Consider the following 19,507-nt stretch of genomic DNA (forward strand, 5'->3'; position numbering starts at 1 on the left):
GTGCCGCAGAACGCAACGAAATATTCCGCTCTTAGCCGTGAGCGCGTATTGTGCCCGTCTAACCTCCTTGGAAAACAACACGCTCTAGTGCACGGAACTGCAGTACTCTGGGCACAAGCGGTGCCCGATAAGGCGCAGGCGAGGAATATGATCTTTTTTATCAAACAGATAAACCAGGAAGCGCTTATCACGTGCCAGCCAAGCCGTCGATGAGAGTGCCGGCTGCTTTCCTTATGCCGCAGCGTCCAGCTTGCCGGAAGGTTGACACTGTGAGCCGTTGACAATACCAACGCCTTCGAGTTCGGCACAGACCTTTCTAGACGTAACGCGTGAGTAGACTGAAGTCAGATATCTACCCTTTCGCGAAATCTGCCTATTTGTTATTGTGGATGTAGCAAGAGAACTGGAAAGATGAAAGGCTTACACTGCTGATTCAGGTGTCGCTCTTGTCTGCCGTCGTCGAGGTGTTTACACAATGCCCCGCAGTATTGCTCGCAAGAACCGCTTGAGTCGCGTCGAAAACGAAGGAATTCTAAACTACGTCAGGCGCCGGCTTTCTCTATCCGCAATGCTTCTAGGAGGCCAGAGGACTACTGAATGACGAGCCCTCATGGTGCGGTTCATAATTTCGACTCGCAATCACTATTATATTCCACTTGCGGCACCCGCATGCACTGTAATTATGGAAGAGAGCGAACACTTGTTCCGGAAAAGTCGCAGTAGTCGGTTTGTTCATAACCCCGCTGCATATTTTTATCAAACCTGAACGTTCCGCTGACCGAACCGTGTCTCGTGCTGCTACTGCTAGTGCCGGAAACTTCAGCGCTGCTCTCTGACCGACAAACGGGAAACACACCCTCACTAAACTGGGCTTATTTCGTTGCGCCTATGGATCTATATATAGCAGTGTTTAACTGGTTAAGAACTTGTACGAAAGCTGTAATGCTTGGAAAGAGCGCCAAATGGGTAATAATTAGGGTGTTTGTGTTTTTTTCATTTCATGCCGCGTTCGCAATGCCCAACGCTAATATAGTTTACCAGGATGGAATTATTGTTAACACTGATTTGGAACCTTTAAACATCGATGCTTCACAAGCATTCCAGCGAGCCCAAAATAAAAGTGGTCAGGCAAGACATTTTTGTTACGCATTTCTTCTGCTATATTCTGGCTCTTAGAAACAGTGTTCGCCTGGTTTCAAAACCAACCAGCCCTGTCTTTCGCAATAACATTAAACGTTCACTGAGCACCGGAACTTGATTCAATGCTTTGTTTAGCAGCGAAACCTGCGAAATTCCACGTGTCAAGCTTTTTGTATTGCTGAAAGCGGGAGCTAACGGGGCCGCTTCCGCCAGACCACTGTTGACGAAAATGCATTTCACCATTCATTCTTGAGCTGCCCAGCTACGATTAACAAGCTTCTCAAGTTGCATGCAGTAAAGAGTTAACAGTACTGCACTAGTGAACAGTACTGCATCTCAGAGGATTGCAGACACCAAATTTTTGATGCACGTCTTGGTATTTGTTATGTAACATAGAACACTGAGTGTTAAGTAAAACAGTAAAGAAGCTCCTTATCTTCATATCATCTCTGGATGTCAGACATATATAAAGCGAGGTACACTTTTTTAGTGCAAACAAGGCATACAAAGGAAGACTAACGGTTATGGATGGTCCCTTCATTCTATTTTATCTAACGTTTCTAGCCTTCTTGATATAGGCCCCAAGCTTTGGTCTCTGGCCATGTGTTCCTTCCCACGATTTGATGGCCCCACGCAGGCGTGTGGTGGAAAATACACTTTGACAGGATCGAGAGTGTTGAGGATCAAGAGTGGTAGTGGGAAGGGACCGTCTTGCTAAGAATGTTATGCGGACTGAGCCTAACTGCCCTAAAGACCCTTTGAGTGGTGAAATTCTTTAATGATAGCGAACTTTGTCTCTTGCAGGCAGATAAATTTGGTGGCTTTGTGCTTTTCTCTAAAAATATGCACACAAATAAGGCAGCACAGGCCGCAAACAAAATTTTATAGCTAAGCAACATAACTATGCTTTGTCATGGTCATGGGGTTATCATGCATGATACACTGCCATCGTACCACTATCCATCCTTGGTAGAATCTATTTCAGCTTTCATAAATTTTACGGAAACTAGCTAACACATTTCTGTGCATATGCATCGAAAATTGCTTGCGTCACTCTCTTCCAATGTTTTCTTCTGCATGCGTGATTGGTGGCAGAAGCATATGCTTGTGCCACCAAAGTGCGGTGGATACCGTGCGGAGTGCACAGCGCAGCTAGGTGCCCTTGGTGTAAAATCAGCTCGCAATCTGTGGAGGGTTAATTCACCAGCTCATCATATTATTAATACGGTTTCCGGATTGTCCGATATAATTTAGCCACAAGGTTCTCGAATCTGTTAGATTATGGAAGTGTGGCATTTCATGCATCCCTTTGTATATATGCTATAAGAATGGGGCGTTGCTTCTCTATCTTCTGCACTGCAGCCCTAACTGTAGTTACTGTTTTCAGTGCCTTTTCCGCTACTGATGCTAGCAAGGCGTTCTGATGCGCGTTTTTCTCCAGTCTGTCCACCTGAACAATTATGGCGTCTTCAATCTTATGGAGGCACAGTTATTTAAAGGTCTGCCTGATGCTTGAAAACGCTTTGCAAAGTTCGTTTCAGACCAACATGAATGTTGGCATTGTCACCATATATCATTTCACAAAACTACTCTTGCTGATATTTTAGGCTTTCCAACATAGCTATTCCAACATTTGGTTCGGTGGTTCTAATTTTTCATTTCATTTGTACTCATCTTTCACCTTCATCTTTCTAACTTCTTGCCAATTGATTTACGCTTATTTACTGCTTCTTGATGCTCATTCATGTTTCGGTCTTTTGTGCAGCATGCACTGGTTTTGAAGAACATATGTAAGAAAAGTACATTTTTGTACCTTTGGGTTGGTTCACTGTCTGCGCGAGCTGTTACGTTAACATATTGTAATTTCTCATCGTATCAAATGAGTGGCTCTTTTTGCATGATGGCAACATGCTCCTTGTTGACGACGTGGTAGAGTGCTGAGGGAGAGTATTAAGAAGGATGGCATGGAAAGCGGCGTCCTATTTTGTTTTGGCCTGATGTCGCGAGTATAGCTGAGCTTAAAACTGCATCAGAACCTAACTTTCTGAAATGTTACACTAATGCATTTAGTGGCCCTTAGTCTGCAAAGCACGTAGCTTTACATGCTTTGCACATGCTCTACTCGTGTACAAAATCAGCGCACACGAGTAGAGAAACTGGTCCGCTAGTACAAATTATGGACGAAAACTTCGCTGCACACGCTTACTTTCAACATGTATAGAGTGTAAAACCTGCCGCTGATTTTGTACTAAGACCTTTCATTGATGCAGGTGCGATGAACCCGCAAGCCAGCGATGGCGAAGCGCCGGCGCCGTTCCAGCGGCGCCTGTTCTGCCGGACGCCGCTGGTGGAGAGTCTGCTGCTGCAGCGGCGCCACCTGCCGGAGGTGCCCGTCTACCTGAAGCTGGAGAACACACAGCACACAGGCTCCTTCAAGCTGCGGGGGCTCAGTAGGCTGTGCCAACACGTGAGCAGTTCATGTTTCATGCTGCTCAGACGTCACTCGCTTGAACGCAGGGAGATTTGTATGAGAGTATTAAACTGGTAGTTTTTGCATCGCGCAGCCGGACAACGACAAAGACGTAGGACAGGTAAGACGCACAGGCGCTAAACTGAAACTTTATTTTGCCGTTCAGCGCCAAAATAAAGTTGCAGTTCAGCGCTTGTGCGTCTATACGTCTTTGTCCTTGTCCGGCTACGCGCTGCAAAAACTATGGAAAACCAACTAGCCCGAGAGCTTGTCCTCGTCTAGAAAACTGGGCAAGTTGGTATGGATTCATCTTATTGTGGCACCACAGGGATGAGGACAGATACGGAGAAAGACAGACCAAGTGCTCACTACCAACTGTCAAAATTTATTGGGATATGCAATACATGTAAAGCAAAAACAAAAAATACACAATGAAAAAACAAAAACAAAAAGGTATCACATCCGCAATCCGATCCATGGTTACAAGGCGCATGCCAAAAGTGATCTGGTGTCAAACCGTATCACCGTATCAAATGTTTGAGATAGTCAAATTCAGCATCAAACAGCAATAACGACGGCGCATTTACACATTTGTCGGATGGCTCTTTTATTTTAAATTCCTGCCCAATTCCTCTGGCTGTCTTGTCTTTATGTTTCCAGATAACGCCTGATTCATGAAACAAAGGTGTGCAATCATCACCCTTAACATGCTTGGATAAGTATGCACCTGACCCACGTTCGAGTGACCTGGCATGCTCATGAAGGCGCACATTAATACAGCGCCCCGTCTGACCCGTATAGTGCAGGCCGCAGGACAACGCAATGATGTAAACCACTCCGCAGGCACACTCCACCCACGGATCAGAGTGCTTCACACCATACTTATTCATCTTCACCCGCGTAGTGTCTCTCCGTTCGAAAGCAGCACATATTCTACCTAGTTTATTTCTAGACGAAAACACCATGTTTACGTCGTAACGGCGAGCCAGCTTCTTGAGGCCGTGGGAAACACCGTGAAAATACGGGATGACGGCGAGCCTTTCCTTTTTCTGCCCTCTTTCTTTTTGTGTCCTTATGGTCATTAGGCTTAGCTTCAGTTGCTTCAGGATTCCCTGCGCTGCCGCTGCCAACACTGAGTCAGGAAACCATACGTTTCTCAGCCTGGTCACCTGATCCGCAAAAGCTTCGTTAGTTCGATGACATGACTTGGTAACACCCGAACTCAATGCATTAGAAGCAATGCTGTTCTTAATCAATTTCCAATGACTTGATGAAAAATTTAACAGTGGCCTACAAGACCTGGGTGAAAAAGACCAGCACACATGTTGACCTTCAAAAAAAAAAAAAAACAGATCCAAAAATTGGATTCTTCCGTTAGGAGAGGCTTCGCAAGTGAAGTTGAAACCCCCGCCCCTTTCTTTGAAAGCATTCAAAACATTGATCATAACACGGTTGGGGTCACAACAGTCGACAAAAACAAGAAAATCGTCAACGTACCGATATACGTTCGTGACCATTCCTTATAAATTATGCTCTAGCCACCTATCAACCGCACACTGAAAAACATCGCTCAATACGGGGGAAAGCCTTGGCCCGATACAGATACCAGATTTTTGAATGTACGCCTTATTGTTCCATCCATTAAATGTTGACGTGAGGTAAAAAGCCAGCAGTTCAAGGAAACTGTTGACCGAAATTCCGCAGCGGGAGATAAAGGCATTCTCATCGTTGTTTAGCGTGATACAATCCTTGACATATTTCCAGCGTCACACGTGTGGCAGTGAATAGAAAAGATCTTCAGCCTCACTACTGAACGCTGAGGCACAATCAAGTTCGTTGCGTTTCAGGAACTGAACCACTGTGCCTGAACTAGGAACAAGGAAGAGATCAGCTATAACCAACGACTTCAGGTAGTTCTGTAGGTAGCCCGACACTACATGCTGCCAGGTAGTGCCGGGCTTCTGAAACAATAACCCGGAAGGGATGCTCGGTTTGTGTGTTTTTGCTGCGAAAAACACGCTAAGCTGACTTGCCTGTGCCGCTTTAACACCTGATACCAAACGAACAATTTTGAGATCCCCATCTAACTCGAGTGCCTTCTTTTTCACAGCTGAAGGTTTAACGGGCAGCTGGTTGAAACATTTGCCAATTGCTTTCTCCGACCTCTCAAGGAACAAGCCTTTCGGCAAGACCACGAAAAACCCTCCTTGTCCGAAACCATGGACCCCAATCCATTCCTCGGAAAATATGACACCAAAGGACGCACACGATCGGGCACTGGCCGCCTACCTTGTTTCGATACATCCCGAGAACAGTCGGGGACTTTTGGCCTCCCTTGTGGTTTGGATACAGTCCGAAAACAATCCTTAAGGCACTGTGGTACACTGCCCTCCGAATGCGAGGCGCGACACAGAGCTGGACATAGCAAGTTTTTCAGCAGAGCTAAAGGTCGGTTCAAAGCAATGCTTCTGTACTAACTGCAGAACATTGCGGTGGCACTCCTGAACAGTGGACGAGCCGAGGAAGGGAACCTTGCCTTCTTCAGCATAAACCTTCTTCCTTCTGGGAAGCGTCAGAAGCACCGAAATCCACAAAAACTCAACTGCCTGTTCGACAAGTCTGCACCATTCCTTGTAGGAACCGTCTAGTTTCCCAGGCCTGTCCGTTGAAGCACAGTATGCTCTCAAAAGATCGTTGTAGAACCTAGCTTGACGCCACACTTCGGAGCGCAGGAGGTGGCAAAACCTTTTCGAATGACTCGTAGATGGCAGCAGCCACCCGCATGCTGCCTGGAAGTCCGGCGGACAGAGAGACAACCTTGCATACCAAGGCGCGGACCACGCACGGCAAACGCACAACGCATACAAAGAGGTTAGAAGAGCCGGATTGGAAGAAATACTGTTTACACTTTGAAAAGAGCCCGTTGTATAAGAAATGAATTGAACGAGAGAAAAAACTGGGCAAGTTGGTATTGATTCATTGTATGGTTGAAGTTTCCGTTAATTTTAAGTCAACATGGCACTTTATTGTTGGTGTCATTAAGTGTAAGCACGTAAATGACAAGCCATTAGATGAAGCTATGGCTGTGTGGAGATTTGATCGCTTTGATCGATGTCTAGTATCAAGTAGCCCCAGTTTTTCAATGAGTAGCGGCTTGGCAAGACGTATCGTCTTTGGTCTTCGTGGCCTTATCCGTGGCAGCAGCCTCTCTATTGCGGAGGCTATATACTTTCCGAACATCATGGCCGCACATGAGTCTCCGCTGGTCCGTTATTAACTTCTTATTTTAGCAAAGTTCCGACGCAGCGGCGTGAAAGCCTGCATGAGCTGGGCATAGCACTTAGGAGAGTCTTTTGCGAAACGAATGCGTAATTTGTTTAAATTTTTTGTGGCCGTAACTCAATTAAGAGCCTTGCTTTCGCTCTATCTCGTGATGGAGCCAGTCACGACCGCAATGCAACTGTTGGTCAACGACGTAGGATGCGATCAGGGTTAGCAAACGTCAAACCGGATAATATCTCTTAATTTTAACTGATGCACTCGAGCAGACAATTTAGCAACTATAACTACCTCGTGCCCTTGACACCGGTGGAAGACTCGAGCATAATCTGTGCGTCTGAACTGAAGCATAAATTCTGCGTCAATTTTAGGTAAATGGTTATACTTTAGGCGAGGTCGATGTAGAGTGGTATGGAACGGAAAATCGTAAGTGTAAGGTTAAGAGATTGGATAAAACCAAAGTTGGTCAGGGAACAGCCGCGAATTATATATATCCTGGTGTAGTCAATTAGGATACGTAGGCACGAGCAAATCGCGTAAAGCGTAGGGAACTTGTAGGGAATAAGAGTGGGTAAACGTAGCTAATGGTGGCCGAAATGTAGCTGGGCTCAATGAGTTTACAGGTTTGTGGGGATGAACTGGCGGCAACTGGCATTGGACAAAGGTGTATGCAGGAATATGGGAGAGGCCTCTTTCCTGTGGATGATGATGATGACAATGATGATAACGATGGTTCACAAGCAAAACGAAAGCAATCCGTGCTTCAGTGCCTTGCGGTAACTACGGCCTGGAGCCAAGTGTTCGTTTTGCTTATCGCTGAACGTGTCTCACTTAATACTCAATAACATTATCGGCTTCATACTTACCTGTTAATTTTTAATAGGGTTTAACTTCCCGAAGTGACGTAGTCTACGAGAGGCGTGGAGTACTCCGAAAATTCCGACCACCTAAGGTTCTTTAACGTACACTGACATCGCACACCACTCTGGTGCCTTACTTTCGCCTCCACTAAAAAGGGTGAAATTAGGTGTAGTTAAGGTTGGGCAGTCAGTAGCAATTTCTTTTTACCCCGCTTTGCAATGGGTCTTGCACCTTAAGAAGCGGTAGCTCTACTCAACGTAAAATGAGAGTTTCGTGTCGCGCCGGACATTTGCGCTTGAGCCAACCTCAAGATCAAGCCTTGATCTTGAAGATCAAGTGCTATCACAGTAACATAAATGTTCACCCATGACCTTGATATTTGAATTTGACCTTCACCTTTGATATTTGACTTTAACTGATCTCACCTAGACACACTACGTCAGAGTATCGAGAATGGTATCATTAGTGCCGGCCCGAAAACTGAACGTTCCTAATTTATGGTTCAGTTGTGAATGCCTTGGCTATACTACAAATGTGTGACAGGAGCTCTTGACAGGCTGAATGCAATAAGGCGCACAGCTTTGTTCTGTAGATGATGAAGACAGGAAATAGGCGTGAAGTGTAGTTGCCCATGGTGGTAAGCAATGCGTGAAGTACGCGTGTATAAATTGGGCGGATCATTTCAGGCTGAAAGTAATGCAGAGGTTTTATTATTACGCGTATACGAAAAGCTATTTTGGATTCAAGAAACTTAGCCGGTTGATGAAATTTTAAATGCGCGTCAGTACGAATACCTTGAAAGGGGATGACTGAGTTTGAATGATAGAAAACGTGAGTGTTTAGACAAAAGAAAGGTGTGGATATAAGCTGCATATTGCGAGAGCGAAAAATCATAAGTTGGTTTTACCAGTTATTTTTAAAGGATTTTCTCAGACGGTAGTTAATACATTGTAAAGATTTCTTGCTAGATTGATGAAGTCATTTCATATGGAAATGTATGATCCGCATTGAGAATGCAGTTAGAGCAGCTAAGGCTGCATGGTAAGTCATTATTATATATAAGGAAAAGCAAGGAACCAAGTATTGGATCTTGTAGAACACCGTAATTAATAATTCTTAGATCAGATAAAGTGTTCGCAAATTTAACCCATGAACTCTATCAGAGCGATAGCTGCGTAGAAGCTATCGCTCTGATAGCTTCTACGCAGCTAGAACATTAAGATTTAGAAAGTAGATATCATGGTTAACTGTATCAAAAACGTTAGCTGAGCCCGTGAAAAAGCACGTACGAAATGTACCTAGTGAGAACAAAACTTAAAACATGCGCAAATGACATTAATGCTAGTGTACGTTTAATAATCATGTATGAAACCGAACAGACAAGAGGTAGTAAATACAATTTCTGAAGGTACGCCGTAAGGCGGATGCCTATTAGTATCTCAGTTAATTTGCTAAAGAATGGCTATATAATTACTGGGTGGTAGTTGGAAATCACTCGTGTCACCAGTTTTAAAAACAAGAACTCACTTTTTCTCGATTAAACTCTTCGGACTAACCTGTTTGAAATATAATGTTTACGAGATGCGCTAGAACGTGACATATTTCTCGAGAATGATCTTTATTTTGGCGGAAACAATGTGCTATTTTTGTTATATTCTTGAATTCATTTCTTTATTTTTTTCAGTAGTTTAGAGATGTAGGGTAGAGAAAAAAGAAATGAGGGCAGCAATCGAGGATGGATGTGCGTTGAAAGATGGCTGGAATCAGGCGAAAAACTAATGATAATAATAAGTAGTAATTGCCATGAAGTTAAGGAAAGTTGTAATATATTTTATGAAACAGGCAGAGCTAACGATTTTCCAGCGTTGCGCCAGTGGCTGAATGTTCAAGAAGACGTAGTGTACCAGACCTACCTGCCGATTAGGGTGCTAAAAGTTTGCGTGAAGTATTAAGTAAGCGTTAAACTGCTTTCGATGCACATATCGAACATTACCAGTCTATTTTTTATTCAGGGACAATGAATAACCATGTTCTCGACTGCTTCTTAAAACGAAAAGACTCCAGCTACGACGAACCTGATGGATTCAATTCGCTACAAATCGCGCGCGCTTGAAAGACCAATATAGTAAACGTTATTGCCCTGACAACCGCAATCAACAGAATATACAGGTATGCGGTTTAAAACGCGGCGGTTGCGCATTCCAACAGATTGATCGTTTTGCTAATAGAAGGGGAGAGAACGAAAGGCTGCATTCGACCATCAAGTGATCCGCGAAGTATCTTTATTCGACGGTTGCCTCTTGGCTTGGTATGTATAGTACGGCTTGTCAAATCATGAAGTACGTCAGTTTAAGTTATAACTAAATGAGGCCATTTTAGACTAGCGAAAATCGCTAGGCCTCTAAGCACTGCAATATAAAGAACCTTAAGTCACCCGTAAGAGTGGAGTGGGGCAGCGCACCATAGCTGCGGCAGGTTTCTCGCCCTGCAGCCCGGCTTCCCTGTGACTTAGTACACCCCGTCGACCAATTTAAGTAGCGCTCGCACCCCGTCACCCGCCGACCGCCACGTGCCGGAAGGCCATTTAGCCATGTCAAATAGTCTCATGACGGCGAGCAATCAGAGCCCAGAAACGCTACTCACCCTGTGACGTAATGAACCTCTTGACGAATCAGGAAACTCACAGCATCTTTCGGATATCGGAAATTTCTGCTGCCTGGGCTCTAATGCTACCGCATTAAAACACATCGCAGGCAGTCCATGCCGGATACGACACGGTTGTGACGTCATCAGGTGGCAACGCAGGACTAGCAGTGGCATTCAGTGCCAGGAAGCTTGGTATTACGGCGAGGGTATACGTGACGGAACGCACCAGCCCGTCAGTCGTGGAGGCTCTCAGGCGAGAGGAAGCCAACGTGGTTATCTCGGGCTCCGTCTGGGACGAAGCAGACAGGGAGGCCCGGAGCTTCGTGCTAGAACATGGTGCGTATACCTTGCCACGCACCTGAGGTGAACGAAGAAGCTGTTTTGACACCGATGACAAATATATGCTTCCTGTTTCTTTGTCCGTCCTCTTGCGCTGTTTTTTTTTTTCATCCAAAATGTCTGGTACAGGCTCGAGCTAAATGAATTAGTACATCAGATCAAGAGGTTTCATTGCCTCAGCTACTTTTCACTTTAGGAATTAACTGCGAAGTGGCCATGAAAATAAAATATAAATGACAGCATTGCTATTGAATTAGAGCCAAATAATAGATGATTGCTATATTTTATTTCTTCGAGAATTGATGTCTCCTGGCAGGACGTTAAAGTGCTTACGCGCACTTCCGATTTCGTCTGAATAGACCAAGCAAAGGAATAGTAATTATAAATTACAGGATCTCAAGTGCTATACCAGTCGGTTTGTCTTGGTTTGTGAGGCCATAGTGGAGGGCTCCGGAAATTTTGACTGCCTTGGTTCTTTAATGTCCTCTAAAATCGCACAGCACGCGGGCGCCTTGCTTTTCGCCTGCATCGAAAAGAGGCCGCCGCGGCCGGGATTTGATCCCGCATCCTTAAACCCAGTTCACACTGTGGTATGTACAAAACACGTCCGCCCGTCAAGCCAGAGACATGTTTACCAAGACACTTGTTTCCAAAAAGCTTATCCCACTGCCCAAGCAGCTGGGAAACAAAGCAGTTTGCGGAGGTGTTACCTCAGTAAGACAGACTTGGGCAACTAAAGCTAATCGCAAACAGCGTTCGCCAGCAATGTTTTCCTGGTTCGCTGGCCGAGCGAAATTCCCGGTGACGACACACCACCCCCGCATGCAGAAACCCTGATTGATCGTTTTTTATTGATTTTCCGGCTCGCAAGCAGCACTTGAAAAAAAAAAAAACTCCCCTTCATCGCTTTGTCGTGTGCCGCAGTACGGCGTCTTGCAAGCAGTCGGGCGGGGTGCCTTAATTGGCTCCAACCGTGGTTTGGCCGGCGTGTACGGCTCCCCTCCTCTTTTGTGAGCCGGATTTACCCTTGGCTACGCTAGAGAGGCAGCAGAGGAGCGTTTCGGAAGTGGTTTTTTCGGCTTGACAAGGAGTTCGCCAAGGATTCCTGCCGAAGTTCCCGTTCCGTGTAGCTGTGCGACAAAGTTGTACTTCCGGACAGTTCGTGTTGAAGTTCTGGGACAGGGCTAACATTACGCGAACACGTTGTTGTCAGACAAAGTCGACCAAGTGTTCCTGCAGTGTGAACCGGGCTTTAGAAAGAGCAGTAGCGTGCCCTAACCACTAATACCACGTCGGGGCGCTATACCAATCGGAGCGGTGTGGACACTTCGTATGGACACTTCCAAGAAGGGCTTCCTGGGCATCGCCATATTGGTCGCTGGGCTGTTAAGTATATACTAGTGTTCCCAAAATTGTGCCGCTATGAATCAGTGTGGCGCTGGTGAACAGTCTCAAGGTTCGTTTACAGGCAATATTGATACCTGAGAAGGTAGAAGGTTGGAAAGCCGTCGATGTAGCTCAGTTGGTAAGAGTACCGGACATAATACCCGGAGGTCGTGGGGTTGCTTCCCACCATCGGTGTGTTGTTTTTCTTTCTGCTTTGTATTTAAAATTATCTTTCAACCTAAACTGATTAGATTAGTAATTGAGGTCGATCTCAATTAAAGAAACACAGATATACCCCACGCTTTCCTTGTCCTCGCTGCTGACCGCTCGGTTCTCTTCTTTATGTACCAGAATGGTCTCCTCATTTCCCCTTCCCTTCTGTGCAAAACAAAACGGAGCACTTTAACTTACAAAATTTCTTTTCGCGGCGCACCCTGCAAGCGGATGCGAATGTGTATAGCGTGGGTGCGTGTGTTACTCGAATGATCAACTTGATACTGTTGGTGTTCTTCTCATCAGCAGCCCGGACGAAGGAGAGCACTTTTTCGACAGGCCCATGCTGCGCTTTATTTCCGGGGCACTGGAACGTTTGGGGACAGCGCGGTGGTGGAAGTGGCAGGGCGACCGGGAGAGTGAAGGCGTCTGGACACCTTCTTCGCATAATGAAAAGCACTACATTTGAGGATATGATCACGGCTTTGGCCAGCTGGAGGTCAGCTTCCGCTGCCACCACCCCCTCTCATGGCGCGCCTATTAAATTGGAGAGGACTATGGCACCCTCCTGGCCAGAAAGGTGCTCCTCGTGGCACACCTTGCGGTGGGTACATTTAAAAAGACTCAATGGCACAACTGCGTCTCGTACCTACGATCCTCCACTGACCCCGTATCCACCTTCCCAACTTAACTTCCAAGCACCCTCAGTAACCTCATGCGCAGAACTGGCGGGAGGTAACGAAGGAGAAATTAAATTCGAAGAAGCACTAGGAAAGCGACGAATGCGAAAACGAGATGCACAGCCAATGCTGTCAAAGTCGATTCGTCGCATCACACCGCACAATCGCCTGTGCATTTGCTTTTTAATGCGAAAGCATGACTTCGCTATGTTTACAGATTTCTGTCCGCAGACCAAGTGCGCAGATCACGTCCGCAGGCCGCGTACCCAGACCGCATCCGGAAAATCGTGTCCGCAGCAGTTGTAATTGAGAAGTGGTAGAGGTTAATGAGTTGTGTCAATCAATAGAGGGTAACTTAATGATGTTTTCGAAAAAATAATTAGGCCTATAAGCTATTTAGGTACTGAATTAGAGGCCAAAAATCTAAAACTAAATGCGAAAATGGTCTCATTAGCCAATGGCTTGGCGCCACATTTAAATGTATCAAATACTAAAATAGTTACTTAAGTCAGTCAATTAGGGGGACGTTAAGATGTATCAAATACTAAATTGTTAATTAAATAAGGTGACGTCAAGGATGTGACGTCACAAAACCTGAAGTCAAGCCTAAAAAGGCCATAGGAAGGGATTGGCGCGCAATGTGAAAGTACGAGACTAAAATTGGTCAACAAGAAGTGAATTAATGCGGCGTCCAGGATGTGGCGTCACGAAACTGGGAGTAGAACCAAAAAAGAGCGCAGGAAGGGATCGGCGCCCAATTTGAATGTATTAAAGACTAAAGTTGGTAAACAAGAAGTGAACTGATGTGATGTAGAGGATGTGACGTCACGCAACCAGACGTAGAGCCGAAAAAGGGCATAGGAAGGGATTGGCGCGTAATTCGAAAGTACCCAAGACTAAAATGGGTAAACAAGTGAATTAGGCCACTAGAAGCACCAGAAGCAACCAAAAGCGGAATCCGTGCTTTCGCATTACTTAAATGCCGATTCTGTAGTGTTCTTTAATTTTTTGTAGCTCCCGTTGAGAAACGTAGCCCCCTCGGCCACGATTGATCCCCAGCAGACACGCAGAGGCATGCTATAGGACACCACTGCGGACTGCAAGGTTTGGATGATATAAGCCTAATGGTTTTCCACCCGTTTGCTTGGCACGCCGTAAACGGGAGACATAAAAGGGGCGACGTAGCATATAAAAAAGGAATAATGTACTTTCAAAGTAGTTGGCCGTTTGGCCAAAACAAGAATATACTTGCAGTACTCGTTCTTCCTATGAAGCAACCAAACCACAATAAACTTGAAACGTTGGCTTCAATGTTGTGAAACGACTATTGCTCACGTGTGCATACTCCCAGCGAGCGCGTAATGCTTAATTTCTGTACTACCAAGGTTCAGAGTTCATGGTTTACTAAAACGCAGTTTTCACAGACGTTCCGTGATTGACATCTGCCTCGAGGAAAGCTCATTTTTTTTTTCATACTTTCTCGTTCCCAGGAGGTTTCTACTGCCATCCCTTCGATGACCCGGTCGTTTGGTAAGCTGCAAGCACTATCACTACACTCGTGAAATTTTCGTTGCCGTAAATGGGCGCTCTTTCCTGTCTCTGAACGCAGGAAGTCCGGTGCATGAGCGACGTCTGGTAGTGGCGACATTAGGGCCAACGGAGGCAATGTTGAACTTCCTACACACAGCTACGTGTCATATGCACTTTATTTCGCTCCGTCGCCCTTAAAATTAACGACAACGCAGTTTTACAACGACTGGCCATTTGTACGGACCAAGGTTCGAAGCAACAGAATTCACGCGACGCGGCACAACACCGCTTAGAGCTTGAATTGAGTGCCACTGCTTCCACATTACTGCCACGCGGAGAAAGACGACCACCAAGGAAAACAAACACACACGACACGGAAAATCGCTACACTCACAACTGATTGCCAACGCAAGCGAAATATTAAAGTTCCGCTGTGGACGCGTGCAAAGGAAAGAAGGAAAGAAAGGAAGGACGCATGCCAGCGTCAACCTAAAAACATTTTCTCACTGTGTGACACATCTTAACGTGGGACAGAGAAAAGGTCAAATTCTGCTTTGAATAAGTGTATTGAATTAATCATTACGCAATAATCGCCTTTTTTCTTTACGTGGTAACCTTCCAGCAGTTCACGTGCAGTTTGGTCTTTCCTTTTGCCAGAGTCTTTCCACCATCAAAATGCGGAAAACACCCCTGGCATGACCTGTACTTTTTAACCAAGTTAGTTCTATAACTTTCTTTCATGCTCGCTTAACTAATTGTTGACACATGTGCCATATTGGCCGACATAGGCTTTTCCGCATGACAGCGGAATCTCGTCAAACACTCCTGACTGGCACTGTACATGGGCTTGGTATGCTTTTTCCGGCATCCAACTTCAGTGGACTCCTTACCGAAGATACGAGGGCATAGCTGGTCGAGCTTTTCCAGAGTCGAAGAAACCAGTGACATGCCAAACCTTTTCGCAACTTACTTCAACTTTTGCGCGACTGTGTGCATGGTAGGGGGTAACATTTGGACGCAAGGTGCGCTCAACTTCTCTCGTCTTCGTGGTCCTAGCGCTCTTTTTTACGTTTTTCAGGAGGGTCTTGGCAACAGCCGTCACGATCGACTAAGGGTAGCTCGAGTCTAAAATTGTTGCCAATTCGCCGTAAAACGTTGCCTGGATTTCATGTTCGCAAGTTGTATCTAGTGCAGATTCGAGGCACAAGTTCACACTGATTCATTTAATTATTTAAAGTGTGCGGAATCATATGGTAACGTTCGTTTTTGCATACGTGGGGCGTAGCGCCAACACGCAATGATCCCTACCAAACTTAATACGAGATCTAAAACCTGAAGAATATTCTCATTTGGAACTTCGCAACGGAAGGCCAGTCCCTTTCCATGCTGTTTAATAGCGTCTAAAATCCTGTCAACAATAGCGCAGTAGTGTAAAGGGCTCTGCTTGTCCAAGAAGATAAAACAAATCGTCAATATATCGGTACACTTTTGTGACCTCGCCGGGTTTATAAACAGATGCTAAGATCTGGTCAATACTGGCTAAAAATATGTCTCTTAAAAGGGGGGCAACGCAAGGCCCAATACATACTACTCTAGATTGTAAGTAGAGGCGTTAGAATATTGTCAACACACAACCAGCTGAATTCTGAAAAGGGACGACACCACGTTTTTCAATTACAAGTTGTGCTAGTTCAAGTGGTTCACGGTTCATGTGACAGAGATCTGGTGGAGCTTCTACTTAAAGTGCGCCCTTCAGGTTCCGGAGTCTACAAAGAGGAACGTGCAAGCCAATGCAAACCTCACGGTGATAAGTGGGGTATAATTGCCTCAGAGCATAAGCGGCCTGCACAACAAAGGACCCAAGTACGGGCTTCCACCATCTGTTCCAGTTCAAGACCTGACAGCAGTCATCCGCCGCATAGCAAAGAAAGCGCCAACGGAACAACGCTAAAGATGCTTGCTCGACGGTGTGGACTCGGTTTTGAAAACTGCTGTTTTTAATAATAATAGACATCTTGGCACGTCTTTGCAAAAATTGATTGCTTACTTTCAAGAGAATGGGCTCTCTCTTCTTCAGGCCGACAAAATGGAGGGTTTTTCGTTTTACCGGAATGAGTTTCCCGCGAAAAGCACAATGTACAAAAAACTTTACCCTGAGCTGAAAGCCGTTCCACATTAGCAAAAAAGAAAGTGACCAGCTTTTGCACAGACGTTGGAAACGAAAAGCTGTCCACGCAGATCACCAGTTGTGCAGGCAATGCTTTGAAAGTGTTTTTAGTGCCAAGACGCATAAAACAGATGCACCGTTTGGAACTATTGAAAGTGAAAATAGAACATGGTAGTTGCTTGTTAGTCGGTTCCTACAGAGATGTTTGAGCATTCTCGCCATTAATAACCATTTCTTTCGACCTGCGAATTGAGGCTGCCCCCCCCCCCCCCCCATCCTTGTTCAGTGCTCCTTCATCAATTTTCTTATAAGGAATTCTAGGAAAATTGTGGATTTTCTGGAAACCAACCCCAAAATTGGCTTTGCGTTCTGGTTGGACGTGGATGATTTGTTTTATTCGATGCCCTACCAAGAGCTGTTCGCGTCACTGAAACACTGCACTGACAAAAGTGGCGTCGTCCCTTTCCAGAAATCAGCTGGTTTGTCTGTTGACAATATTCTAACACATTTAGAATTTTACTTCAAAGAATATTTAACCGCCAGCACTACTTACAAACTAGAGGAATATGTATAAGGTTTTGAGTTTCCCCCATTTTAAGTGATATATTTTTATCCAAGTATTCACCAGATTTTAGTATCTTTTTAAACCGGAAGGGGTCACAAAAGTAATGAACGAAGTGAAAAAACTGCGCTAACACGCAGGATGAGTGGAAAGGCGAGACAGACACTTGCGCTGATTAACACTCAAATGGTTATCGACACAAGGAGCAATATGAAGCAGATAGCCAACGCACGGAAAGAAAAATCGAGGCATAATCATGGTCCCGAGATACACCCGGGAGCTATCATAACCGTCCCGGACTGAGATAGGTAAGCGCTCGTGGGAATAGAGCCACCGACGGTTGGCTAATACATGTGTCACCAAATTTGTGAATGTGAAATGTCTCTGAAATGAGGTGTGAGGTTAGGTCTTTATATTTGGTGATGATTGTCGTATGGTTTATAAACCCTTCAAAGTCCTTGTAATCGGTGAAATGGATTACTATGTTATTTCGGCGTGATCGGTTTTATATGTCTTGTGCTCACGTAGTCGCTCATTCACGCACAGTCCAGTTTCCCCGATGTAAAGTCGGCCGCAGGACCGGGACTCTCGTACACAACACCGCAAAAACAGCTGACAAATTTCTTTCGGTGCTTATTTTCACATGCCTCCTTTCTGTTTGCTTGTTTGACTTTCTTGCACCACCCTCCTAACTTAATCCTGACGGAAAAAAGAAGCCTTAAGCCAGCTTTGCTCACGATCTTTTTTATGCTGTGCGAAACTTTAAGGACGTACTTTATACATGTCATGTTCTTTTTATTTGAATCGCGTACCACCTTCTGAATCCTGCTTTCTGATAGTATTAACTCTGCTACGCTTGAAAGGGTCTTTGTCCGGAAGTCTGCAGTAGTAGGGCTAGTGATCTGCGCATCAAAGCTGGTTTGAGGTTTACGTATGCATGAAAGCTGATTTCATGCAGGTTTTCGCTATCCCGCACTTGACTATCTATGAGTTGGCCGACTGGAATGGCAGAATGCTCTTCTGGTAGCTAATGGAACCTTTTGCGCACACAACACACGAGGTCAAGAAAGAGGACACACAAAGGTGCAAACTTCAACTTACGAGACACACAAAGTAGGATGCCCGTTACGTGTGATAGTTTCAGAAACTGGAACTCAGCAAAATATGTTGCATTGTATTGCAAGAAAATTTGGTTTGGTTTCGTTTATGGGGTTAAACGTCCCAAAGCGACTCAGGCTATGAGAGAGGCCATAACGGAGACTCCAGAAATATCGACCATCTGGGGTTCTTTGATGTGCACTGATATCGCACAGCACACAGGTGCCGTGCTTTTCGCCTACATCGAAGAGCGGCCACCGAGGCGGTGATTCGATCCCGCATCCTTGGGAACAGTAGTCGAACGCCGTCACTACTGCGATACCCCAGCGGGGTGCAAGAACATTTGAAGTGATTAGTAGTTGACGACCCGTTTCGGATGAAAGATGAAAGATTCGGATGAAAGATGAAAGATTTCCTTGAGGCTAACGACGGAATGTAGTTACATGGTTTATCAGTCGATATCAAAAATCCTTATTATTCACTGCCGCATGAGAAATTGCATGCTGACCTGTGTGGAAGCATGAATCGATAGCTATGGTGTCACTGCATTGCAGAATTCTTCGGGTATTATCTCGACTACTTTTTTTTTTTGTAAATTTTGACACTGTACCTAACTCCACTTTTGTAGCTTTTGACAACGGTGTTTACCTGGAAAAAAAAATAAACAAGAAAAACCAGCGTATTTGCATCGGCTCGTGTATAGCTCCTATTTTAAGCGACATATTTTAAGCTCATTGTGACAGGGTGGTTTCTGCCGACTTGGATGACCTTGGTGTTGAAACAGGTTTTCGTTTTGTAGATGATTTTTAGTAATCGTTGACAGTTCTCGAAAGCATACTGGCGCCCAGATAGAGATTATTTTGAAAAGTTTTAAAAGATGTTTGGAGCCGCTGCAAATCGCTCACGAGCTGCCTGAAAACAACAGCGTATGTATGTATGTATGTATGTATGTATGTATGTATGTATGTATGTATGTATGTATGTATGTATGTATGTATGTATGTATGTATGTATGTATGTATGTATGTATGTATGTATGTATGTATGTATGTATGTATGTATGTATGTATGTATGTATGTATGTATGTATGTATGTATGTGCATGTATGTGTGTGTGTATGTATGTGTGTGTGTAT

General features: G+C 45.0%; 1 protein-coding gene across 1 annotated transcript in view; it reads left to right on the forward strand.

Moving 5' to 3' along the window:
• The first annotated feature begins 219 nt into the window (after positions 1–219).
• LOC146209948 (serine dehydratase-like) overlaps positions 220–19,507 on the forward strand; it is a 154,605-nt gene continuing 135,317 nt past the window's right edge. Inside the window, exons 1-4 of the mRNA XM_084605433.1 lie at positions 220–329; positions 3,411–3,607; positions 10,504–10,732; positions 14,505–14,544. Of these exons, the coding sequence (XP_084461559.1) occupies positions 3,416–3,607; positions 10,504–10,732; positions 14,505–14,544 (461 nt within the window). The 5' untranslated portion in view covers positions 220–329; positions 3,411–3,415. The remainder of the gene's footprint in view (positions 330–3,410; positions 3,608–10,503; positions 10,733–14,504; positions 14,545–19,507) is intronic.

Source organism: Amblyomma maculatum, chromosome 1, assembly GCF_055883805.1.
Source record: "Amblyomma maculatum isolate TAMU_Amacu chromosome 1, ASM5588380v1, whole genome shotgun sequence".
Taxonomy (NCBI): domain Eukaryota; kingdom Metazoa; phylum Arthropoda; class Arachnida; order Ixodida; family Ixodidae; genus Amblyomma; species Amblyomma maculatum.